At 43.7% G+C, this 26,679-nt stretch overlaps 1 protein-coding gene across 14 annotated transcripts in view; it reads right to left on the bottom strand.

Annotated features, from left to right (window-relative positions):
- Positions 1 to 472: 472 nt before the first annotated feature.
- The window catches only part of ENAH (ENAH actin regulator), a 129,899-nt gene continuing 103,692 nt past the window's right edge, over positions 473 to 26,679 (bottom strand). For 5 of the 14 annotated variants that reach the window (XM_059145080.1, XM_059145079.1, XM_059145082.1 and 2 more), the window contains 11 exons: positions 20,808 to 21,103; positions 18,910 to 19,704; positions 16,443 to 16,747; positions 15,379 to 15,524; positions 15,172 to 15,229; positions 14,490 to 14,538; positions 12,927 to 12,993; positions 10,318 to 10,380; positions 7,047 to 7,125; positions 4,131 to 4,188; positions 473 to 3,349 (listed from right to left, as the gene is read on the bottom strand). In XM_059145080.1, coding sequence (XP_059001063.1) covers positions 3,312 to 3,349; positions 4,131 to 4,188; positions 7,047 to 7,125; positions 10,318 to 10,380; positions 12,927 to 12,993; positions 14,490 to 14,538; positions 15,172 to 15,229; positions 15,379 to 15,524; positions 16,443 to 16,747; positions 18,910 to 19,704; positions 20,808 to 21,103 — 1,954 coding nt within the window. In that variant the 3' untranslated portion in view covers positions 473 to 3,311. The remainder of the gene's footprint in view (positions 3,350 to 4,130; positions 4,189 to 7,046; positions 7,126 to 10,317; positions 10,381 to 12,926; positions 12,994 to 14,489; positions 14,539 to 15,171; positions 15,230 to 15,378; positions 15,525 to 16,442; positions 16,748 to 18,909; positions 19,705 to 20,807; positions 21,104 to 26,679) is intronic. The other 9 variants (XM_059145086.1, XM_059145087.1, XM_059145084.1 and 6 more) reach the window with 5 other exon arrangements.

Below are 26,679 nucleotides of genomic sequence, written 5' to 3'. Positions count from 1 at the left end.
AGTCAGACAAACAGTGTCGCTGCTCGCATGAAGGGCCATGACATCGGCGTGTGAAAAACACCACAGATCGGACTTCACTACGCTTAAAATTCAGGGCTTGGAAGGTCTTTTCCCCCACAAACCACATAAAGGGAAACGGTGACCATGTGAGTTTCAGCATCTACACCATAGAACAAAACAGTAAAATTAAACCTTTGTCGCTCTCTCGACAGGAAGAGTAAGCCGCTGCGCTGAGGCAGGCCGAGGGAGACAGGGAGCAGGGACACACGACAGCCGTTTCAAACCAACAGGAGACGACCAATCACGTCTTCCCTCTGTCTGTGTTACTCAGCATTTTCAACTTGGGAAATCTGGAAGGAACAGTGACAAGCTGTGTAGGCTTTAGGCAGTGAAGTCACGGGCTTTGCACACTCAACAGGACTTATGTTGGAGCCGACAGATTATTTCACCTAAGTGTCACAAACAAGCAACATGTATATACTGCAAGTTTATTTCAATCACACAAACAAAGTTAGCGTGTAGGAAATTGAAATGAAACAGTACGGTAAAAATAGCAGAGAACCGAACAATTGAAAAAGGAAGCACACCTAAAGCATGAGAGTCCAACATTCATCAGTGTTTCATCTTCAGTCCGGACTGACGCGTGAGGCTTGCAAACTGCGGACAAACCGGGAAACCACGACGATACTCGGGGGAGATGTCAGCACCGCGTTAAAATGTGTACATTCAGTTGGTTTGCAATGGGCTGCTGGCCATGTACAGAGCATGTAGGACAGATTTGTCATGGGTCACATCACAGTGTTGAGGAAAGAAGCGCCTTTCTGTCGTCAGAAAGGACCCCCTGAACTGCACGCAGCTTCCGACACCCAGTGAGCACAGCATGATCACCATGGGCATGACGGGCTCCAGGGAACATCACCTCGCTAAGGAAAGTCACTTAGGCTTCTGCTTCCCATTTTAATTACTGAAATCTCTAATGATGACAAAAACTGTCCCGCTGGACAGCCAACATGTACAGTGATTGGGAAGAACACGTTGAGTGATCCGGGCGAACGCACACGAATGGACCACGATGTGACCCAGCATTGGCTCTGTCCTGTCACATGGACATCCTGGGAGGACCAGACCAAGGCACGAGACAGCAAGCGCAGACAGCAGCCCCTCACTAAGGTCCAGCGTGCGGCTCTAGTCTCTTCGCTGACTTTGGACCACTTGTACCCAGTACTCTAACCTACTAGAGACTAACTTCACCGACAAAAATCAAGTGATTGCTCACCTGATTTATAGGGGACAGGAGTGTTTACACCATCCAAGTGTTTGTATAACCAAAAGGACAAAAATAAAGATCAAAGTGCCTCTGCTTTCTTCTAGAAGACAGTACGTTAGAGGCTGGCTGCAGCTTGAATGCCTTTCCTACTGCTGCCTGACGATGAGTGGTTGACAGAGAACTGCACAGTTAGGATAGCTCATCCATCACAGATTAATCTAAAACTGAACTCTCTACAGAAACAGGAACTATTTAACAAGGAAAACAATTTCCTCACTCAAACCCTTTTGAATGGTAAACTATGCTACCGACAAGCTCTGTCTGACCGACTGAGGTTACAAAATCTAGAAAGCAGATGAAAATGGATTATTTCTTCAAAATTTTAGTAAAAACTTCAGATAATCAAAGATTTCAAAGCAAATATGGCACATAACTGAAGCATAAATCAAGATGGAGAGCCTGGAGAATTTGTGATTTCCTAAATTAAGAAAAAAAAAATCTATCATTGCAACATATAGGATTTCTCCCCTATTTTAATCTTCGCGAGTTTCCAGGAGAAGGTCATGGGTTATGCCCACACACACCCGCGTGGGGGTGAGCGGGGATCTAGGTCCTTCTTTTCACCACCTGAGTCTCGCTCGGTCACAACAAGACAACCACGCAGAGCCCCTCGCTGGTCCCCTCTGCTGTATGGTGTCCGTGACCTCAGTTCCTGCGGACATCAACTACTTCGTGTTTCCACGTAACAAAATTCAAAAGCAGCTTCTCGGTCAGGAACACATACCTGTCCAACTGCAGGGCACCTAGGTAGTAAAGCAACTGCCAAATTCAGGGATTGGAATTTCGAGTTCCGCAGTACGACATAATCCCTGGGAAGCTCAGAATCATGTTTCAGACCATTGAAATTACTCAAGTTAAAATACGAACAGCTGAACACATGATGTAAAAGATTGAGTAATTGGTTCTGCTCACATATTTACCAATTGAAGTCACAAAATAGTCCTCATTATTATTCATGCAGGTAATTGAGAAAAAAAAGTGCAGAAATTAACTTTAAAAGAAAAATTATTCCTTCCCTTCCTCCCGCCTCCCCCAAACTCTACAAAAGGTTTTCCCTGGGACCAGGCCTTGAAAGGGCCACTACGTATTAGTGGGACATGCATTATTGTCTGCAATTAAAAAAGCTAATTTTGTGGTGGTTGTAATTACATTATAAAAATGTCCACATGCATAAATCTAAAAAAGGTTGAAAACCTACAGTAAGTCTACAATATATTGTTTTACATTTGACCACTGGTGTGTTATGTAGGAGTCACAGATTTGGTAAAGCATTTTAACAATTTAGGAAGGCATCTATATCTTTAAATTCTGGACGAATTTTATGTTTTAATCTACAAAATTGCATGAAGGCTAACTCGAGAGACTTCCTATCATTCTAAAATTCCTCAAGCCAGACAAACCATTTTTAGGACACTTTCTTATAAATATCACCCTTGGAAAGCACATACAATTCCATTTGTTCCACATTTTAGGATCTTAACCTACACAGGGCTGATCTCCATCCCTCACGGAATATCAAATGTGATAGGAAGACAAACCTGAGAAACATTTACAATACAAGAGTGTAACTTGCTCATTTCTTCGTCAGCACTCTCTGAAAACAAACTTCTTAAGCCTTTCTCCTCTTTATTTTAGCAATGGATTGTGAAAAACGTGCGATTTTTGTCTTGACATGAAAATATTTCAATGCACGGCGATCTTGCCTGATAGGTTTAGTATTTTCTGCATAACTAGGAAACAGGAATTCATATCCGACTCTTTCATCCTGTTGAAAAGGTCAGAAAAAAGCAGCAAACTGGGAGGGAAATAGCTTATCGCCAGAATAATGCGTCTGAAGGCTCGTGAGGATGTTGGTTTTCCTCTTCCAACTGTTTGTCTCCACTTTCTTCTCGCAGCTCACAAATGTAGGGATTTGTTGTTAACAGCTGTCGTTCACAGGGCTCTTTCTCCAGACTAGAGTCCTATTCCTCCTCGGTTCGTCTCTCTACGCAGAATTGGACTTGCTCAGTTCTTGCCTGATTGCTGGGCACGAAAAGGAAACGTATTTCAAGTAAATACAATGGTGAGGTAAAATCAGTGAGAAATTCCTTCTAATAAAATTCAGTGGCTGTCTTCAAACTCCCAGTAACAGAGAGCCAAGCAGACCCTACATCTGCTGCTGCACAGATTTTGGTTTTCTTTTTTAAAGATTTTATTTATTTGACAGAGATCACAAGTAGGCAGAGTGGCAGGCAGAGAGAGAGGGGGAAGCAGGCTCCCCGAGGAGCAGAGAGCCCGATGCAGGGCTCGATCCCAGGACCCTGGGATCATGACCTGAGCTGAAGGCAGAGGCTTAACCCACTGAGCCACCCAGGTGCCCCCAGACTTTGCTTTTCTTAACATAAAGACGGTACTAGCTTGTGTACACAGACACACTCACACACACACACACACACACACACACACTCATTTGCACTCTCCCTTTCGTGTCCACAATGATAACACGGACGTTGTGGGCTCAGAGTCCATAGAGAAGGCAGCAGGTTGGGATGTGAGGCCAGAGATGGGCCCCTCTGCCTGGACTCTGTTCTGATGTTAATCACCCCTGACACATAGGGACCTCATTTATCCCAATTTTTACAAATAATTTCCACCATAAGGAAGAGAGTGCTCTTTTCTGACATCCTAAGCCATCTGAAGGACAGGATACTATGCAAAATTGTTTTATGCCCTCAAGTAATAAACTGGTTATTTTTTTGTGCATTTCCTTAAAAATGGGTATTCTACAACATTACAGAGTCAGCAAAGCTGTTTATATACTCACCATCAATGAGCTCTTCTTTTAGCTTTGTTAATTCTTTTCTCATTTCATCTAAAATGTCCTAAAATATTAGAGAAAAACATCATAAATACAGGGAGGAGAAAATTACTGCTACAAATATTCTTGTTCATATAGAATTTTAAGAATGTATGAAGTCTGCTGTATGGTTTCTGTTGCCAGACTCCCTCCCAGACAAGGCTGTCTAAGTGCAGCCGGGCAACTCATGTTTTAACAGTCTTCCCAGTCTTCACTTATTTTAGCCTAGCAAAAAGGGAAACATTACAGTGCTTTCTAAAACTAAAAATAATTCTGCCATCCAGAGAAAGGTAGGCTGCAGGTCATTTCTAGAAAAGATAATAGCTCTGCTTTTAACTTTGTCTACTGGGAGCAGCCTGGAAGATGCTGCGTAGGGCAATTTCAGGGAACAGGAGATGTAAACCAGATAAGCAGATCCTGGCCTGTGTGTGATCCGGTTTGAAGTATGGGGTTCCTTAGGAATCGCACTATGGCTGCCAAACCTTCCTTCAAGGAATCCGAGACTCCCCTGGAGCTACCTCACGGGCTGCCCTAATTGGCAGAGGCGAGGGTGGATAGGCCTCACCTGGATCTGTGTGGTCTGACAGGGCGGATGCAGCCACACACAGCCTCTGAGCACTGGAGATGTGGCCAGTGTGAAATAGGATGCGTTGCCAGGGTAAAACACACACCAGATTTCAAAAACTTAGCATTAAGAAAATAATGTGTAATAATTCTTTAGTAATGTTAAAATACTGATTACATACTGAAATACTATTTTAATTAAATTAAATACATTAAAATGAATTTCACCTATTTCTCCTTACTTAGTTAATAAGGCTATGAGAAATTTTAAAAGTGCTTGTGTGAGCCATTTGTATTTTAATACTGTTGTTCTAGATGCTTCTTCCTCTGTGAAAACCACTCCACCTTCAAATATTTTGCAAAATCTGTATTTATAAGTTCACTTTGAAATAACGGTCCACCACCCCACCCCCGCCCAAACTTAAAAAAAATCACTGAGAACAGGGGCTCCTGGTGGCTGAATTAGTGGAGTGTCTGACTCTGATTTTAGCTCGGGTCACGGTCTCAGTGTTGTGAGATCAATCCCTGCGCTGGGCTCCGGGCTGGGCATGAAGCCTGCTTAGTACTTCCTCTCCCTCTGCCCCTCCCCTCCCCAAATTGCCAAGAACAGTGTCAATGACAGCTGAAAGGGCTCCGACACGGTAACGCAGTTTGAAGAGTAACACCTACCCTTTGAATGATTAGTTTCCATTATGGGACCTTTTCTAATACTGCACACCTCGGGTAAAATAAAATCACTCTAATTTAAGGTTCATTATCTTAAAAAGCTTTTCATGTTTAAAATAAGGTTGAAATTACCAATTAATACAATAACTCCTGCACTTTACCAATGAGGAAACAAACACAGAAATTATTAGTACAGACTATCAGATATCCTTACTCAAATTATAGTAAAATCAGCCCCAACAGGAAACCTTTCCTCTCTTCTCCACTACTTCAGATAGCCAAGAATTTACCATGTGTTCAAGTGTGTGCAAGCATCTACTTTAAAGTGTTTTTAAGAAAAGAAAGCCATGTTTAATATACAGGAAAATTAGGGCTTGGTCATCAATGACCTCAAACTTCCTTTTCAAACTATATGACTCAAGTTAAACTTTTCTAATAGTTTTGCAATATAAAAATCAGATTTATCTGAAATTGGCTTTGAGGAACGATCTGGGGTCTGATCTGGACTCAGTTGCTGACCCAGCCATGGGACCAAGCCAGGTAACTCCTCGGAATCTCAGAAGCCAAATCTGAGTCTACACACTGTCCCACAGGCCTCCCACGAGAACCAGAAGACAGCACCATGCTAAGAGCCCTGCCGGTGCCTGGCCCGCTCATCTACCGGCAGGTCAGTCGGAGGCTATGACAAGGACTGGTGTGGTCACTGCTCTGAGAGGCCCCCCAGGGGTGCAGGGTAGGAAGACCAAGGAGACAAGACCCTGCTGGCGGCAGCAACTCTGGGCTCAGGTCCGTGAAACTGACCATTGTCTAAGGTGTGTACACTGGCCCTCCTTTAAATTTTTCTTAACACTACCTATTTTTTTAAATTGTTTTACCTCTCCTTGGAATTAAATATTTTAAAGCCCCACAGCTCTTCTCACCTATCACTCCTTCCCCTTTCTTGTCTGAGTACCTATGTATATAATGCAGAGGTATCCAAAATATGGACAAGATCCTTTTCTTTTTCAGAAAGTTGAGAGAATTGTTCATACTGTTTGGTTACCTGTCTCTCTCACCTAGCTGGGCGAGTGCTCACCATTCAGTACATAACATGCTCATTTTTGATTCCTTAATGACCACTGGCCCCGGCCCGACACTATAGAGTTATATACTTCTACAATATTTTCTTAGCAGTGAAATTTTTTGGTTCAAAGGTAAAATATTTATTTTTAAGGCTTGTGATCTGTTTTCCCAAGTGCTTCCTAGAAAATAAAAGTATCCGAGAATGCCCATTTCCCCGACATTCTTGCCAAAACCAGATTCACTGGGTCCATTTTTGCCAATGGTAAATGGAAAGTGCAATCCCATTTGTATTTGTAAAGGTACAAATACATACTATGTGCTGACACTGAAAGCTGACATTACGCCATTAAGACACCTGCCCCCACCCTCCACCACTGCTGGAACTTTATGTGAACACACTGAACCAAAAAAATGAAGATTTGAAAAAAACAATTTGGTACTCATGTTGCTGTTTCCTTTGTACAGAAAGACCTAAACTCTACTTCCCAGTATATTCACAATCCGTCAAATGCCGGCACACCAGACATTTTTCCAGAGAAAACAGTGCACGTCGGGGGGGAAAGGGAGGGAAAGCTGCCCTCGGGCGCCTACCTGCTTCAGCCTGTCGTAGTCTAGCCCCTCCGTCTGGACGCCGTTGGCACTGGGCTGTGATGAAGGTGCAGATTTTGGTCTGTACAAATGGAATTTCCAGGACAGGTAAAAAATACTTGGGATGTTTAAGGAGTTCACAAAAAATTGCAAATTTATCAACCCAACATCAGATTTTGGTACTTTTCTTAAAACACAGATATTAAAAAGTTAACTGTCAAAGTTGCAGGACTGATTAGAACAGAAAACAGGAAGCATTTTTCACTTTGCTCAGTGTTTCCAGTTCTTTGTAAAGAAATCAGACAACGGTGATAGGATAACGGTGCTCCCTCCGCAAAGGGCAGAGGAACACGTTCTCTGCGCAAGAGGCGGGAAACGGGGCCATCTGCAGCACACGGACCAGGACTGGACACACTGGACCAGCTGCGACATGGAGGCCCAGGAAACACAATCTCGTTCTTCTCAAAGTGTGCAAATCAACCACCAAGATGAATCAGTTTACAAATCTGATGGTTTACAGAAAAAGCCATTTTAGGAATAAGTATATGATCTGTTCCATGTGTTTCATGCCGTTTTAAGCATTCAAATAAATAAGAATGCTGGGGAAATAATTAAAAGATTCATATCCAGTTGGCTATGTGGCTGTTTCCAGACAAGTTTTTATGGAGATGATATCTGAATGAGTTTCCAACTACTTACACAAACTTATTTTGTCTTAAGAAAAAAAAAAAAAATAGGGCAGTGCCTGGGTGACTTAGTCAGTTAAGCGTCTGACTCTTGGGTTTCAGCTGGGGTCATGATCTCAGGGTCGAAGGACTGAGCTCCACGTGGGGCTCCACACACAGTCGGGAATCTGCTTGGGATTCTCTCTCTCTCCCTCTCCCTCTGCCCCTCCACCAGGAGCACTTTCTCCCTCTCAAATAAATAAATCTTTAAAAAAAAGAAAGAAAGAAAGAAAGAAATGCCACACAGATGCAGTTTGCCAATTATTACTACACGCTCAGAAATTTAGCCTCTCTTTAAAAAATTCAACATGAAGAAATAAGTCTTAGAAATTAGGTATGCCTTAGGCAAAAGCTTCAATATCAAATAAACCAGTCATGGCTCCTCTCCCATTCCGGCAAGTAGAGAAAATCCCAGCGGAAAATCTCGAGTCTTAACTGGGCACTCCTCTACATTCTGGTTTAATACCATTAAGTGGCCACAATTTGAGGACCACAACTCAGTGCAGATGAAAGCTATCAGCTGAGTCATGGATCTTCAAGTTTTCAGAGGAAAACGTCACAAATCTAAACCAAAACTGGTATGCACAATAACTTCTCAAAGTTATGATTTCATAACTCTTAAAGGCATATTATGCTCCAAACCCACAGGCATTGCTGGGGAAGATAAAATAGTAAGTTAATTTGCTTTCATATCAAACATAACAGCTTAACATGTTGTTATATAAAGCAAATCGACCAATTTTATTTTATGAGACCTCAGCTGCTCTGCTTGTACGAACCAGGAAAACCAACTCTCAGAAAACTTCATTCAGTAAGCCCTGAACGAGGCACTAGGACAAAAGAACACTTACTTCCAGGACATATTTCCTTTCCGCTTTGCGGAGGGGACTACTGCACCCTCTGGTCACAGAGGAGGCACTGAAGGCCCTGGCAAGCAAGGCAGGCGCTGTGGCCACAGGCTGGTCTGGGGAACACCCCTGACGGTCCACACACTGCATTTCAGTCACCCACGCTGCCTGGCCCTGCTCGCCAGACTCACACTCTTAATTACTCGGCTTCTCTCTCACTTTTCACATTTAAGTGGTAAAATCAGTGAACGCTTTTCTCCAAAGTTTTATGAGTATTCCCAACGTTCACATGAGTATCTACAGTATGCAAAAGTTAACCGGGCAGTGTGTTATGAATATATCTGTACTTATTAAAAACACAACACATTACTGTTCCATAATAAACAATCGAGGAAACATGCAATTAAGAAATTTTAATTCATGCTAACATGCAATCCACCACCATCACCATGATGATTAACTAAAGGGGGGAACTTTTCATACTGAAGGAAAGAAGTAATCACCACTCTTTAAAAAAAGGTTTATCAATGGGGCCCTAGTGGGAAAGCAGCAAAAAAACTGAGAAGATTAACAGAAGATCTTATTAAATACTATTTTCCTATGTACTAGCAAATTTTCTAAGCAAGTCTTCTGGTGATAATGATTAAACTACCTTGAGAAAAGCAGGAAAATTTTTTCATGCTTGTAATATAAACATTTTATGCAGATTCAACTGATTGGCAAACTTACCAAATATTTTTATCATCAATGGCATGAAAACAATTTGGCCAAATACAATCTGCAGAACTCCTGACTCAGTGCCATAGGCATCCCTCCATATACTGTTTAAGTCATGTTCCTAGTAGACTTTCACATGTATTTTTTAAAAACAGGTGCATAGGGTAACATGGGCGCACCTCGGTTATTTATAATCTATGGGTTTTTACCACAACTGATAACAAAGTATGAGGCCCTCCCAGAGGTTACTGTGTTACCTCTAAACAGCTGCCTATCAATAACTACCAAAATATTTAAAGTCCCTGTTCTGCCAAATCCATTCTAAATAGAAGTTTGAACACTTGAGGAGTTTTAAAATATTGTCAATTTCTTTAGTTAAGAAATACATGGTTCTTAATTTTAATTAAAAAAAAAAAAAAAAAAAAAAAAAGGTTAACAGGACTCATCCTAGAAAACCAGCTGCCCAGGATGGGAGACGTCAGATTGGGAAAGGCATGTAACCTGCCCCCACGTGTGGAGAGGCCGGGGATGTTCCTCCAGGAATATGTTTCTTACAAGTGTGGCTGTGATGTAGTCCCGTGTTCCATGAACTTCCAGTACAAATCTCCTACTCTACCTTTTAAAGGTTGTCTCAAAGCTTCTAAGAAGAAAAGCCTTTAGAGGAAAATGCAACAGCTACAAAGGGCCTGGAGAAGACACAGGCGGCCTCATACGCCACTCCAGCCTTGCTGGGGTATATGCTGTTCATATGTACCCTGATCCAACTAGGGAATCAAGGCAGGAGAATAAACCCTATTAACTTTCCTAATCAAAATCTCTTCATGTTTTTTAAAAAGTGCTGTAAATAAAGCTAAATACGAAAGATTTGCTCTTCCTCAAGTCATCTCCCTCGTGGTGATTACCAATCCAGGTAGAAAAAGCTCAGCCCTATCCTGAACATGTTATTCCGAAGTCTCAAACCACAAAGTCACACCAGGATGATACCTGTGTAATGAATCATAGGACCTGTTGTCAAAAACAATCTGATTTTTCCTTGGAGAATCCCGTCTATGAAGGGGAAAAAACCATTTAAAGGGAAACACAATAGAACTTTTAAAAAAATAATGCGCACTATGTTCCTGTTTTATAGGTTTGTAGTCATAGCCGAACAATGAAAGGAGTCCATTAACCTTAAAACGATAGTTCTTTCCCAATATGAAAGGATGTACTTGGACACTAATTCTAGTTATGTAACATAGTCATTTGACAGCTGCAAAGAACGAAAAGTAAATCGTGGTGCGTTTGTGATGACCACCTTTAGAGAGTGCACATAATAAAAGCTACTCCACAAGGTACCAAAACAAGTACCAAAACACAGTAGAAATCACTGTAGCCTTAAGTTCGCAAAATTAACTCTTCTCAGAAAGAAAGCGTGTGAACTCTCTTTCTACCTTGAATATAAGATCTGTGAGCTCTTACTGAAAACCGTATGATAACTCACAAATTCTAGTCATAGTTTAAGGTAATTTTAACAACATTTTTGCTTTTACCCCACTACCTGGCATCTTCACTGAATAAATAATGGCACAGTGCAGCACCTCATATACACGACCAGAGTCCACCCATCGCACCCTAACACAACCCCGACATGGACATTGGTAAGAGAAAGGGGTTCTTGCCTCACCATGCAAGGATGAGATGCACCTCAAGTGGCCATATTAATACAATGGTTCTCAGCAGGAACGGGGGAGAAAAGTTGGGAAGAAAAGCCATACTGTTTAGTCCTTCCAATGTACTTGTGAAATCTTCTTTGCTTAAAACCACTTGGGGTGAAATTTTAAGACACATATCACTGGCTGGCTCAAATCTATCAAAAGGTATATGAGTGGTCAGAAAACGACCGGGCGTTTCCAAATTTCCATTTCAGGAAAGGAGAAGAAAACCAACCTACCAGAGCAGAACACCATTACGATATACTGCTAGATAATAAGAACCAATACTCGGTTAATCTACAGAAAAGTCCTAAAAACGAAAAGGGGACTTTCTGAACACTTACTAAACTTCCTTTAGAAGTCTGAATAATCTTTTAAAGGCTATTTTTTAAATGAACCCAAACACATCAAGGAACTTTTATTCCACTTGGAGAACCCACTTCATGTCCCATGGATGGTCTTAGGGTTTGCTCAGGTTCACCATGGAACCCCTATCAGTAAGGTACAGATAAAGAGTAGACATAAACAGGAAGATTCTTCCCTGTCCCATTTCTGTCTTCAAAAGATACATGGGACACCACAGTTCTGTGCTCTGATATGTACTCGATAAATTAGGCTTCAAAATGTGCTAGTGGAGAAAATCTATAAAAACTACCAAAGATGCACTGGGAGGCCACATCAATCAGGTATCTGATAAACATAAATGTGTGATTTTCCACTCTGTTGAAACCATGTCCACCAAAAGCAATTCTTGCATTTTCTCCTAAAATAAAATACATTCATCTTATAGTCACTGAGAAACTAAAAGCCTCTACATGGTTGAAAAAACAAGTCCAAATTTAGATTTAGGCTAACATTGAACAGATCTGTGACAATGTGAGGTCTATCCTTGTTTTTTATTAGTTTTCTATTATTAGAGCCAAGTTTGCTTTTTAAGAGGTAAAACTAAAGCAAACAGCTCAGAAAGAAAAGGCCAAACACTTTTAGTCTCTAAACACATACTTTTTATTTTTCTGGAAAAAAAAAAAATGTAAGTCCTTTAAACTATCTCATAAATCCAGAAAGTTTCACCTATGTTCAAGACCTGAGATATAAATTTGGTATGACAATAAAATACGCATAGCTAAGAAATGCTGAAAATTGCTAATACCATGCCTCACGGCCCCTGGGAGAAACAGAAATTCACTATTCTTGTTTCTGGGCACTCTCTTTCCTAAGTTGATTTTAACTAGAAATTTCAACTGAGAGAGAAATCAATCTTTCTACTTCACAAATTCAAAACTTCAGGTTTTGTTTTGCTCTCTCTTAAACATTGCAGGCATTTTTCTCCTGCTGCCTTTCAATTTAAAACATAGAAGTTTCTTTGAAAGACTGCATTACCAAAATGAAGGTTGTCATTTTGAGACTACTGGGGAAACGTGACTGTATCACATAATATCATTGTTCAATGTTAGATTTCTTGATAGCGATAATGGTACTGCGGTTACACAGGAGCATATCCTGGTTCTTAGGGAAAATGATGAACAATTTTTGCAAACTGCTTTCTCACTCTCCAGAGGATCACAAAGGCATGTCTCTTTGTGTCTCTGCCTCACACCAATGGGGCAAAACTAGTAACTGGGGAACCTGGGTAAGGGGCACATGGGCATGTGCTCTACTATTCTCTCAACTTTGCTGTAGTTTTGAATTTTTTAAAATAAAAAAATTGGGAGGAATAAAAGTGATCTTAAAATTTCAGACAACCTGTCTAAACAGTAAGCATCCGACAATTGCTAGGAAAAACACCCTGGTGCTCAGGGTTTTATCTGCTTCTCTGTACAATTTCAAATCCACCACTAGAGTCCGGAGAGGTTAATTTCTTTTAGATACACCTGTAGCATGAAAGTCAGAAAGGAGACATACCTGGAGATAACAGGTGACTTGCTGCCATTCATTGTATTTGTTCTTTCCCAAGGTTTTCTTGTTGGTTCTTTAAAAATAAGGAACATAAGTTATGAAGTGCCCTGCCTGCTCCCAGAGTAATTTATTGCAAAAAAACCCAACAAAATACTAAGTAACTTTAAACATGCTTTTGTATAGATGAAAAGTTTTTAGTTACAATTCTGAACTTTAATTAAAATCTATTAAGGATCCTAATTTGTACAACTTCAGACCTTAAGATGAGAAGATATTAATAAGCAACTGTGACGAGCCCCCTGGGAGAGCAGCCGCAGGCTGTGAATCTCTGACAGCGGAGGCCTACAACCAGGAGGCGCACCACCTCTCTAGCAGAGCAGGGCTTCATATCAGAGATGGATGTCTCAGCTTGGGGCCGGGGTAAGCGTTAGGGAGTGCAAGAGCGAAATTATGAGCAAATCTGTATAAAAATATGGTCATCCCCTCTGGCAGGGCAGGGCGGATTCATAGTTCTTCTCAAATTGTACATGGTTCTGTGACTCTAACTTACAGTGGAATTCTACAGTTTTTGTGTTCTTAGTAAAAACACCTATGTTAATTTTGGCTTCTGGAAGAAAGATAAAGCTATTAAAGTAAGTAGTTCATAAACCAGAAAATTTTTAATGGAAGTAACATTAACAAACTGAGCTGAGTCCTATTTAGGAAAAAGTCACAATATTTACCACAGGACAGCCTAAAAAAAATATTGAATAATCACCACTCAGTAAGGAGAATGTGAGATTCTTTTTTTCTTTTTACTTTTTTGGCAAATGGGTCACAATCACAAGAACAGACTTTTTTTTTTTAAGAATTTCTTTCTTCACGTTATTTTAAATTAGATAAAAAGCTGAACAGGTAGATCTGCTCTTCGCTTTGGCCAAACACAGGGAACGGCCCCTCCCGTCCTCGTCACGGACCCAGCACCAGTCATGTGCCTCCAGGGGCAGGGAGTTTGTTCGTATTCTACGGAACAGCCTTGCAACCTAGAGTCCTTGACATCAGAAACCTCACGGAGTTCAACACCACTTCCCCAAAGCTGTAATGAAGCCTCTTTTTCCTTAACAATGAGAAGTCGTAGTTCCCCGATTATCAGTATTACCCAAAGGCATGGTCAAAAGGACAACGCTCTCCATCTGAGAATGTTCTGAAATGGACATCAGTGCTAACTGCGTGCTCACCTCATCTCCACCTTTAAAATTCCGGGATTAAAAGTCCTTCCCTTTCATCTAATCATCTACGTCTCCATGCTCTAGTGAATCACCTTAAATCATCAACAGCTGTACACATGGAATGAGTAAAAATTACGATTTTTGAAGACAGAATCATCAGATTCTGATCTTTGGGTTTTGATGGATCTTTCCATATCATGAAGGCAGAGTACAAGCAAGTCGCTGCTTTCAAGGATGAACGAAAAACATTTCCATCACCAGGCAGGCACTTGGCTCCAACATGGGCAAATAGGGCATTTTCAGTTGAGGAGTATTAGTATTTCGAGGTTCATAAAGGTTAAAATAGAGCTCCTGAACTTACCGGGTGTACTTGTTGACGAGGCCTTAGAAGTTACAGGCTCTGACTCTTCCTAAACAGACAGGAACACTTATTAATTCCACGGAGCCTACCAGAAACCTGGAGCAGAGACTCAGAGGCTCACACTCATCCACACCCAACACACCTGCTGCGTTGCCTGCCGTGCCCTTCATCAGCCCCCTCTGCCTTCCACCGCAGCCCAGACCTGCCTCCTCTGTCCTCCACAGCCCCTGTCCGGCACCGGGCAACGCTACCAAGCCAGGCGTCAGGGCACCAGAGCCCAAAGGTGGCAGGAAAGCAACAATGCAGCGTGTCCGACAGTGGCACGCGGAGCAGACTCGGGGCGGGGGCACAGCTAATAACCACAGGGCTCCTAGGGGATCAGTCTAATTCTTTCCTTTTCAACTCGAGGAAACAGAGACCCGAAGAGACTCCGAATGCTGAGCGAAGGTGCGGCACTCGCTCCCAGCTGAGTGCCATGCTCCCCCCCCACTGCGGCCCCACCCTCGCCCATCTCACAGGAATGCTCTGAAAACTGACACACCGGGCTTGAGACAGCCGTCTGTAACATGTGCAGAGCTGACATAAGAAACTGAACGTCCAGCTAATCTTGGACTTCACTCTCCTAAAGAGTTACGCCTGGCTTTCCCATTTTCAGTCGTGGTCAACTCTCCTTATTACTTACGTTTTTGTCCTCTTTTTGTTCTGTTTCTATTGTTGATCCCTTTTCAGCAATTCTTCTCCTAGAGAGAAGGGATATCCGATTTTTTAAAATTCATCTTAGTGTAAGAACTATTCGGAAAGGGAAGAGTCACATCTAGTTACACTGCACTTGGCCTCAACGAACACAGTCCTCTTGGTCCCGAACGCGTTCACACAGTTGCTCACTCACCTCCTGGCCAGCAGGGCGCTCATTTCTTCCATCAACCCACTGCCTCCTAAAGGAAGGGGTCCATTCCCACGGCCCGTGTCCGACTTCAAGGAGGCCGCGTTCACACCAACAGTAGTCCCTCCGCTTGGGAAAGAGCCATCCTCCATCTTAATGAGAATACAGACAGATAGTAAACTCCTGTGTTTAGGACCTTAATTTCAATACAAACATCCAGATATTATTTTTTAAATCTTTCTAAGAACCTGTGGCATGACTGATACTAACGTTCTATTAACCATGGAAGTTTCATCCCAGTTTACACCAACAATAAGGAGATAAAACATTAATACGTCTCCCTGTTCCCTACAATGAGAAGGATACGTCACTGTTGTGGCAAAAAAAAAAAATGCATAATCTGCCAAAACATGCATAATCCAAATGCAATCTTGAAGAAACTATTGGGGAAACCAAACTGAAGGGCAGGCTCCAGAGTCAGCTCTGTAGACCTTGCCCAAGTCAACCTCATGTATGAAACTGTGAGGAATTATCCCCCATTTTACGGCAAACTTGGGACATCACAGCTAAATGTACCAAGTGATCTTGGGCTAGAAAAGAAAAGTGCCCTAAGGGACAATATTGGACAATACATGACATTTGAACACACTTGCAGATTAGAAGAGTCCATCAACTAAACCCCCCATTCCTAAGCACTCTCCAGTGAGCATGGAGGTCAACGTCCCTACTTCCACAGACCACACACACTCCAGCATTGTGCGTTGAGTGCAATGTGTCTGACTCACTCTCATTTCAGACAAAAAAGGGAGAGTGTGTGTGTCCCACAGAAGGAAACCCACGCACAGAGAATAATTAAGCAAATACGACAAAATGTGAAGTGGTGAGTCTGGGCGGTGGGTTTACAGAAGCTGCATTCTCCTGACTTTTCTGTAAGTGTAAATTACATCGAATATTTTAATCAGTGAAGTAACACTGGGCTCGTGAAAGGAGAAGGCAGTAAACAGGCTACGCCAGTCACCGAGGAGGAAGAGGCACAAGCAGACAGCACAGAGATGGGAAGATGCATTTACCCGGGACACTTTCCTCAGTTTCGCTCCAGCGATGGCAGCCGCAAGTCCAGTCAAAGGGCGATTGTCTTCAGATGCAGATCCGGCAAAAAATCCAGATGCAGGGAGGGGGGGAGCAGGAGGCGGAGGGGGAGGCGGGGGTGCTTGATTAGGAAGAGGGGGTGGTGGGGGTGGGGGCGGAGGCCCTGCAGCAGGGAGTGGAGGTGGGGGCGGAGGCCCCGGGTGGGGGTGCAGCGCTGCTGGAGCCGGCACTGGCCCCGGGGGGAGCGGTGGGGGGGGCGGAGGTGCTGGTGGTCCCAAGACAAGGCCTGAGTGAAAAAGATGTTAAATAAGACCGTCAACAACAGAGCCAAACGGGGTGACCTCGTGGACTGTGATGTGGGATGCCTCAAACATTTCCTGCCTATTCGTAAATTCTATTTAAAATAACGTTTAAAGTCTAGATCAGTGTTAAAAAGATACTAAAATGCAAAGCCAAGTATGTGAGGTCTTACTTTAACGTTAGAGCTTTATTAACAGAACTGTGCGACAGTCACCCAGCTCCACCTCTGGGGTTCCCAGGGCTGTGGGAGGTGCTTAAAAAATCTATGATGGAGGAAGCACCCTGAAGAAGCAAGCCTGTGTGGAGGACTGCAGTTAGGACGGATGGAAATAACAGACCCCCAAGAGTCTGTGTGAACCTGCCACCGTTGAGACCCTGGAGCCTACACCTGTGAAGACCTGCATTTATGCTCTGACAGATGGCCACAGTGGCTGGACTGAGAACAGGACGGGGGGGGGGGGGAGGGGGGCAATTCAGCATCTTAAAAATGTTCTGCCTTCAAATGCAAGGTGTATAGAATCACTGAAGTGAAGGGATCTACCAGAACAAATACAACCTGAAAGTCACGGCCAGAAATAATTAAATTAAATGATACAGAATTTGAAGCTCCTCCTAGTCTAGAAGACAAGTTAAGAGAGAAATGTCTCCAAATCTTGTAAAAATCATAGAAGTGAACGAGAACTTATTCAGTATCAGAAGACCAAATTTAAAGGGGTATTTTAGGACAAATAAGATGCTATTCGCACATGGGGTGGTAATTTTTTTTTTTTTTTAACTGTAAACAGCAGCAGCTCTTAGAGGAACACAGAGCAAAAGACTGTTTCTCTCCCTCGGGCTATGGGCTGTAAGGGCTCGGCAGGTGGGTCACACGTGACCTTGTCAGGCTCAGGGTGCCTCCCTGTCTGGCATTACTACCATGGGACACAAGTCCGCATGCACTAGAATTCCGACTCAGTGTTTAAGCACAACTGATGTGTCCACAAGGAAAACATATTTATACACACAGCAGTAACAAGTCTTATTACTTAAGAATAAAGATTTTTTTTTTAAAGATATTTAAATCTAAGCATAACCCTGGTTCTTTCTATGTACAAATCAGTTGTCACGTTCCTTCCTGTGAAATTCCTGCTAAATCCTATCACTGCAAAAAAGGTGGGGCGCCTGGGTGGCTCAGTGGGTTAAAGCCTCCGCCTTCAGCTCAGGTAACGATACCAGGGTCCTGGGATCAAGCCCCGCATCAGGCTCTCTGCTCGGCAGGGAGCCGGCTTCCTCCTCTCTCTCTGCCTGCCTCTCTGCCTACTTGTGATCTCTGTTTGTGAAATAAATAAATAAAAACTTTAAAAAAAAAAAAAAGGAAAAAAAGGGTTGCCAAGCATCTCCTTATTCACTTACGGAACCAGGTCCCTCTCTCCTTACACATAATCTAAACTTAGAAGACCACGACCTCCCTCTCCTGTTACCATGACGGCAAGTTGGGGCAAGTGGAGGGGGTGGGAGGGATAACTGTCCCTTCAGGCCACGACTTCCTGTAATTCTGCAGCACGGAATCCGCTGGGGCACACATCATGCCTGCCATACACCCCCCACCCCTCGTGCAGCATCGGGCTGCTCCTTAGGATTCCAGGTGTACCTAGTCTAATGTGGGAAGCCCAATACAGGAGAGGCCAACATGAAACAGGGCCCAAGAATTGGAACTGTTCAGGAGGAGACTCCAGGATCACACACGGCCTGACTTCAGTTGGGCACCAAACAGAATCTCTCAATTTCCCACAAATTAGAGGAAGACAGGTTAGGTCATGTATTTACCGTGTAGCTAAATGTGTCAAGTAACGTTTTCCTAGTGGGGTTTACAAGGGATGTGCTGCGGAGGCCCTCAAACATGGGAACACCCCTCCAGCTACAACACTGTGGGAGATACCAGACCCCAGTCAGTACGGATATTCCTCACACGGATCCTCTGGCTGCAGTTAATCCAGCAGAAAGAGCCTCACTCCTCTGCTACTTGTTTAAATTCCAGAAAGTCGGGCACAGTGACACAGGGCTGCTCGGCTCTCCCACCCACCCCACCTCCCCACGCTTTGAGGCAGTGACATCTGCTGACACCACGTTTCCAGGACGCGTTGTCAGCAGCAAAAACGGAAGCCTTACCCTGTTGGGCTGGAGTCTCGGCCGGCTGAGAGGCTGCCTGCAAGCCTGGCTCAGAAGCAGAGGAGTCCCCCAGCACAGAGTTTAGAGGAGTCTCCGCAGAGGCAGGGGCAGCTGCAGAGGGAGAAGGGAGAACACTAGGCTTGGATGAGGGAGTTGAGGCAAGAGGGGTGCTTGGAGGAGGAGAGGCTTGAGATCCACAGTGTGAGCGCGGTGCGAGGGAAGGCAGCGGAGGCGGCGGTGGCGGCGCTGCTGGCCCTGAGGTAGGCGGCGGAGACACTGGACATGGGACAGAGTCAAGCGGCCCATTGGGTGCTGTTGGTGATGGAGGCATTGGGGGCACAGGAGAAGAAACACAAACAGGAAGGACAGGCCTGGGCCCAGTCGCTTTGCCTGGGGGGCTGCTAATCATTACTGGAGGAGACGGAGGGAGGGGCGAAACAGTGGAAGTAGACCAGGCACAGGGCTTCGCAGCTGAAGGCTGAGAGGAGGGTGTGTTCACAGGAGAAGAAGGCCGAGAGTTTTTGTTCAGAGGACGAGGAACTGTAGCGTAATGGGGAAGAACAGGGTGGAAGGCTGAACCTACAGATGCTGCAAAACGTGTCGCTGAGTGTCGAAGTGGTGGTGTAGGGGGTGTGGAAGTAGGTGGCAAAGCGGTCACTACAGCATAGTCGGGAGTGGCCTCCGACACCGGAGCTGAGATGACTTTAGCATAGGATGGAGGAGGTGCCGAAGGAGGCTGGCAACTGGCATACTCAGGAAGTGGCGCGTTATACAGGGAGCTGTCGGAGGATGGAGCTGCACAGAAGGTGGGAAGCAGCAGCAAGGACAGGATAAAAAAGGAGAGAGAAAAAGGGAGCTAGTAAAGCCACAAAACCAGCATTCAGACAAAATGTACAAATGTAGACCACAGTTAGTACCCAAGAACTAAGCACGTGTGCAAGAACTGATCTCACCCGAGAACGTGTGAACTCGTTCCTGCATTTTGAAACCCAGAGGAAGAAATCTGTTTTCTATTTAGCTGATAAGTATACTGATAAATTGCTTAAGCTTATCCCTTGCAAGAACAAGACTATCTTAATTCTCATTATTTAGCCCACTAAAAGGACATTAAAATTACAGGAATAGGACCACAAACAGAAGAATATGTCTGCTGGTCTTTCAAGAACAACAAATAGCGCAATTGGCAAAAAGTTTTACAAAGGGCTAGGAACCCCCTATTCAATGCTTATTTGTGGATAAGTGTTGTTTTGTCAGCTATCACCCCAAAAAATAACTAGGCAGTTAAAAACAAATGTTGCAAACAACAAACTAATCAACCACACTGGGACCCACAGTGAGACCTTTGATATAGGCCATATGGAATAGAAAGATCATTCTGAAATCCTATTCCAATAAGTGTCAATTTTAATGACTGGCTCAAATTTTCACTTTTCTCTTAACCCTTACGTCTTTCAATAAACTCCATCGGATTCAGACATTTTCACTAAAATTTTGCAATATTAGGACATCCATAAACTACTAGTCAGTTTTAGAGAGGGTATTTTCCTCCTTCGACAAGTCTAAGTGCCATCAAGCACATTTCTTGAATCCTATAGGATTCAGGACAGTTGAGGCAACCTCAAAAGGGAAAGAGATTCCTAGTTCACGCAATATAAAACGTTTCCCATGAAAAACACACTTGCACTTTACAGCCAATTTACCGTCAGTCAGAAGAATTAGAAAGCCGGACTACAAAGAGCTTTCCTAAGTCTCCAAGCAATAAGTGCCATACAGAGAGGACTAAGAAAGTGGTAAAGTAGCAAGTGCTGCACGTTTTGCCCTGTCCACCCTCCCTGCACCTGGCGCCCCACACCTGGTGCACCCCGCATCCTCGCGGCAGAGCCCAGTGCACTTCTTACCGGCGGCCGACAGCCTGCGCTCGCGCTCCCACTCCAGCTGCTCGCGCTCCAGCTGCTCCTGCCGCTCCCGCTGCTCCCGCTCACGCTCCCGCTGCTCCTGCCGCTCCCGCTGCTCCTGGCGCTCCCGCTGCTCTCTCTCGCGGTCGATCCGCTCCAGCCGCTCCCGCTCCAGCCGGTCCTGCCGCTCGCGCTCCCGCTGCTCCCGCTCCAGCTGCTCCTGCTCTAGCCGCTCGCGCTCCGCCCGCTCCACGCGCTCGCGCTCCAGCTCCTTTTGTCGCTGCTGCTCTTGCAGCTGCCTGAAATGTAAAAATTTTAACGATCAGAAATATGCAACAATGGCTACTTCTCACTGACAGCACCCACTCATCCAGATGAAGCTCTGCGCGCCTTAGTTCTGGGGCAGATACCAAGTGGAGCCTCCGATCAGCCAACACCCACCGGTGAAGAGATGGCACCAGTCAAGCAGCCAGCGTTCCAGACAGGAAAACGACTTGGCCAGATCAGCCACACATGACACCAGCGTCTCACTCTAGTCTGCACTGTTCATGAATGAAGTACTACAAATAAATGACCTCCTGCTACTGAATGTTCACTGTACAAGGAACACTTCCCTTCAGCAAACACAACAGCTGGCTGCAGCCGCAGCTCCGTGGCAGTTGGCTTCCTTTACTTTTGTGCCTTGCCCCTACAGCTTTGGAAGGACCGCCACCAGCAGGGTGGCTAGGGCTGAAATGGCACCATGTCTCAAGATTTGGATACATGGCTCCAAACTGTTTGGGAATGGTGATGGGGCCCACAAGCAGCCCGAGAGATGAGAGCTCCCTTTCTCCTCTCCAACATTGAACACCATCACCGTTTTTACTGGCGGCCAAGAGGCTTGCTCCCACGGACAGCCCACACCCTGCCCTTCCAGAGCGCAGCATCTGACCCACGGCTGGACACGCGCTCAGACTGGCTTGCTCCCGGCTCCCGGGAGATTTCAGATTCTATGCTCATGTGAATAGCTCCTTTCTCTATTAAAGATAATAACCCTTTGTCACAAACGCTGGTCGTATGTATTTTCAACTACTATTATTGCTTTTTAGATGCCTTTGATTTTTAAACTTTCATTTAAAACTACAATGTATTAACTTTGTTAAAGTCGTGATCTGGCTTGTAACTTTTCCACTGAGAGTCTAATGCTGGTATTCCTTTATGTGATCTGCCTTTGCAATCTTGGCCCCTTCTCACAAGGTTATATAATTACATGTTTTTACAACAAAACTCTTAGTTCCTATGAAATTCATCTTGGGTTTGGGATGTGTAATACTGAGCTACATCACAGCACCATTTAGCTGCTCGTGGTCCTGATTTGGGATGCCAACTTCATGTGTATTCACTGTTTCTGAAATTCCAGCATGTTCGGGTTGGTGGATCTGTGTGGTATAGCACCAGTTCCTTGATACTCTGACATCTGAGATAAACACCTAGTAGGGTGCAACCATCCTTATCACTCCTTTTTGAGTTTTTCTAGATGATTTTCAGACACTCAGCTTCTTCTGGGTACATATCGGAATCACTTTGTTAAATTTACGCCTTCTACCAAGACCTACCCTTCTCAATTCTATTAAAGCTTTATTAAATTTGAAGATCAATGAGAAAAACATTCATGTATCTTAATCTCCTTCTCTAAGAATGTACGGAATGTCTCAGTATTTGCGCAATTAAATTAAAAATCTTTCACTCTAGGACTTCACTCCTTCACTTCTAGGACTTATGCTAAAACGGGAGGCCCAAGGTTTATGGCTCTGAAACATACAGTTTAGTTTCAACTTCCATATGTATAGGTAAAAGAGCAAGCAAATGTCTCCAAGTATCCATCCCGACCTCAACAATAGTCTTGGTATAAAAGTTAACTCTCACCGAAATAAAAAATAGCCCCATCTTACATATATTTCATAGCATTGTAGGTATGATTAAATGAAGCTCTTTAAAAAGTTCCTGGGGCATAAAAACACTCAATAAATGTGAGCTACAATGGGGAATTTCACATGTGGACTTCTCTCGGACTGGCTAATAGACTGTAGGGTTTGTAGTAGAGGCACAGCTAAGTGACAGAGTGTGGATGCCAGCCTTTGTCCCTCCCAGCACTACCAGGAAACCATTTTTTCTCCAGAAATCTCTCCCCATCATGTCTCCTAAACTAACTATAAAAAGGAAAGAGGCCACTTGACAAGTGAGCCAATCACACTTGTCTCAGAAAAGCGGGAGGGCTCGCTCTGGGTCTATCCCTGTACATAACAGTACCTGCATGGTGTGTGTGTGGGGGGAGCCCAACGGTGGCACTCTGTGTGTGTGGTCGCTGCGTCAAGACACTGGCCACAAAATTCTAAGGCAGACCTTTAGGGTGCGGTACTGACTTTGTGATCCTGGCGGACAGAGCACTGGCTGCCACAGTTTCTGAGGGGTAACAACAATACTGCCGCAGGGGTGAAGGCAAAAAATTCAGAATATTCACAAGGATGTTCTCAATAATAAATTAGAGAAGAGTTGGTTCTTCTTCTAATGACCTCTAAATAAAGGAACTCAGCTGGGACTTATATTTAAAACACACCATATGTGTCAAAAAATATGAGCACACACTATACATGTGATACTCTAAGCAAGCTACTGGGAAAGCAGAAGGGAAAGATACACCTGTACTTTCTAATTAGAACGCACCTGTGTACAGAAGCTAGGGAAACTGTTTAGCTTCAGAGTACGGCAGCTCACCAAGAAATCTAGGACGAAATTACACAAATTCCTAGGCCCTTTTCTGTTCCCATGCCATCTCTTTCATTTTATTCTTTTCAACACAATACAGGTACATAAAGCTTCTTAACAAAAACTAACAGTTCATTGCTCCAACCTTCCCACCCATTTCCAATTACTGTCAATTCTTTTGGGACATTTCTTTGAACTGCAGACACTGCCTATGGATAACTCCTCTGGCTCCCTCATCACACCCAAGTCTCTCCCAGCACAATCACAGGAGAACACACCTTCCTGGTGAAATTGATATTCAGAATCTACGTTATTAAGACAGCTACACCGTACAGTATCCTAAGACTACACTACATTACTCTTCTTTATTTATTTTAAGTCATCTCCACACCCAGTGTGGGGCCTGAGCTCAGGCCCCTGAGGATCAAAAGTCACAAGTTCTTCCAACTGAGCCAGTCCAGTGCCCCATGCTGCATTTTCTACTGACATTCTTTGGTTTGGTTTGTTGTGTTGTTTTGTTCTTTTTACCTCACAGGAAACGGCCACTTCTCCAAGTCACACACGCTTTTATCACAAAAATAAACTTAAGCCACACACAGGAAGCCAGATCTCAAAGAATTACTGCATGGCGGCATTTACAGCCGGGATTCCTGATTTAGGAGGATTATTCCACACGTCAGGAGGTCATATTTATTCAAGGGTTTTCAGTCTTTCAAGATCAAGAACGTCTACTGATACAGGAAAGGAGAATGGTGCCAGAGAGATTCCCCAAGCTCATGGGTAGTGAGTGGAACAGGCAATTCATAGAGCTGCAAGAGATTTTCTTAATTTGAAGGGGAAAAAAAGGAGGTGATGAAACTCCCCGGTAATTTTTAGCCTGCTCCCTGAAGGGATGCACATCTAAATATATTTCCCAAAGTGGTGTGTCAGAAAGAAAATCTCAGGCTTACAAATCTTTAGCAGCATGAATAATTCCCACCTTAAATGGATGATATATAATTCATGTTTTGACCTCTAAAGCAGGACATCTGTATTATCTTTTTAAGGGAACAGTTTCCAAGTTTATAAACCCTGCTTCGCTTAGAAGCATCACTGCCGACTCACAGACCGGGAACACACGTGATTCTTCTTCCCAGAGCTACATCTACAACCGTTCTTTACTCACTGTCACAACCACTAGAAGACTTCCTCACAATACAAGGGCTTGAATTCTGAACTATGCAAGAATTCTGCCAGACTAACTCTTAAGCTAGGATATGCGTTTTACATCAACTTGGAAGTTTCTGAGAAAATATGCAATTTTTCAAAGACAATTATAGGGCAAATGACCAATATTATAGCCACCAAGAGCATTTAAAAAACCATCAGAAATCGTTCCTCCCACCACCAAAATACCTATTTCCTTGAAAGAGCCATCCCCAAATGTAAAGAGATTCCCAAAGCACTAGCCAATGATGAAGTTAATAGCTTTTTCTTAAATATATTCAGACACAGATTTAGTTTATGTTTACTCAAAGACTTTATTTTAAAAGCAAGCAAAATCTAATTAAAGTTTAAAAATAAATTTAATACGGCCTTACCTATGCGGAAGAGTGTTAGGTAGGTCAAGAATCATTTAAACTTTGACACAATGAAGTAGAGGAGAGCAGACCTGGCAAACAACCTGAGCTGGTAACATTTAGTAACACTACAATGTTCCTGACATTTGTCAGAAAAAATTACATAACTACATTCTGATCACATCATGTGGATATCTCACTTCTCTATTAGCAAACCAATGGAAAGTGGACAAAACAAAACAAGACCATCAAGACATCACGCTGCGGGCCGTACTTACAGGAGGAGGCGGTCGACACTCGGCCCATCCTGCCTGTGAAGGCCGACTCGGGGGCTGTACACCCTCATTGCTGCCTGCTGCCTGGTGCCGGGACAACTAGTCCCCTTTTATAACTTTCAGGTAGCAGTGCTGATCTGCTAACTATTTATAGACATTAACTAAATTGAGTTCTATGTTGAGGCTAAACACAGGACTGAGTCATGTTTCTTTAATACATTTTTCATCACAGTCAAAGAAGCCAAATATTAGTAATATGAGTAGACACCAAAAGCTGATATTAACAAATGAAACAAAAATGAGTAGAAAACTAAACCATACTAACATCATGGCACGACAGGAAAGGTACGGGACTGATTAACACGCAAAGTCAACATTTGTTTCTTCAACTTGAACTCACTCTTGCTGAAGTAAAAATAATGAAATGTATAAAATACACGCACAGCAGGACGACAAAGTTTGTAACAAAACAAGAATCCTTTCCTGGGGAGGGACCCTCCCTGCTCCTGATCTCTCTCTCCAGAAGCAACTACTTTCAATCTGGTACTGAGCTTGTGTTTCTGAACACCATGGTGTGCTCAAAGCGGCTCCTCCTTAGCCCCCAGACTGCCGTCCTCCCGCACGAAGGAGGGCATTCCCACCCCTCCGACCCTCAAAACCTCTCTCTCCTCATTCTTCTGACCAAACCACACTGTCACTTCGGATACCCTCATCAGTCACTTACATTATTCATGGCTGGTCAATTTACTTTTCAGAGCCATTCTTCCTTGTTCTGGTGTTAAAAATCACTATTTTTTTCACTGATTCTTTTTCCTTACACTATCCCTGCTTCACCCCAGACTCTCCAAAAGAACGATGAAGCCTCTTGAGGTAGACCCTGCCCCCACTGCTCTCTCCAGCTTCTGGTGATGGCTGCTATTTCTCGCTGCTTGGTTTCCAGATCCATCGCTGGAGTCTCTACCTCCAGCCTAGGATCTTCTCCCCGTGCCGGTCTCCGCCTTCATGGGGCCATCCTGCTTCTGTATTTTTCTCCTCTTCTTAGGACATGTCCTACTGGATTAAGAGGGCCCACCTACTCCAGTATGACCTCATCTTAACTATCTCCACAAAGGGTCACATTCTGAGATACTGGGGATTAGGACATATCTTTCTTGGGGGAAACAATTCAATCCGTAACATCCCTCACCAATACTATTTTGGAAATTAGAAAGTGGATGGCCATTTCGTATCTGTCATGTTACATAACCGATGGTCTTCAAAGCTCAGCTGACTTTCCTAGACAAACCAGGTTCTAAA

Source organism: Mustela lutreola, chromosome 14, assembly GCF_030435805.1.
Source record: "Mustela lutreola isolate mMusLut2 chromosome 14, mMusLut2.pri, whole genome shotgun sequence".
NCBI classification, from domain to species: domain Eukaryota; kingdom Metazoa; phylum Chordata; class Mammalia; order Carnivora; family Mustelidae; genus Mustela; species Mustela lutreola.
Note: the sequence above shows the minus strand (reverse complement) of the source record. Positions and strands in the feature narration are given on the sequence as shown.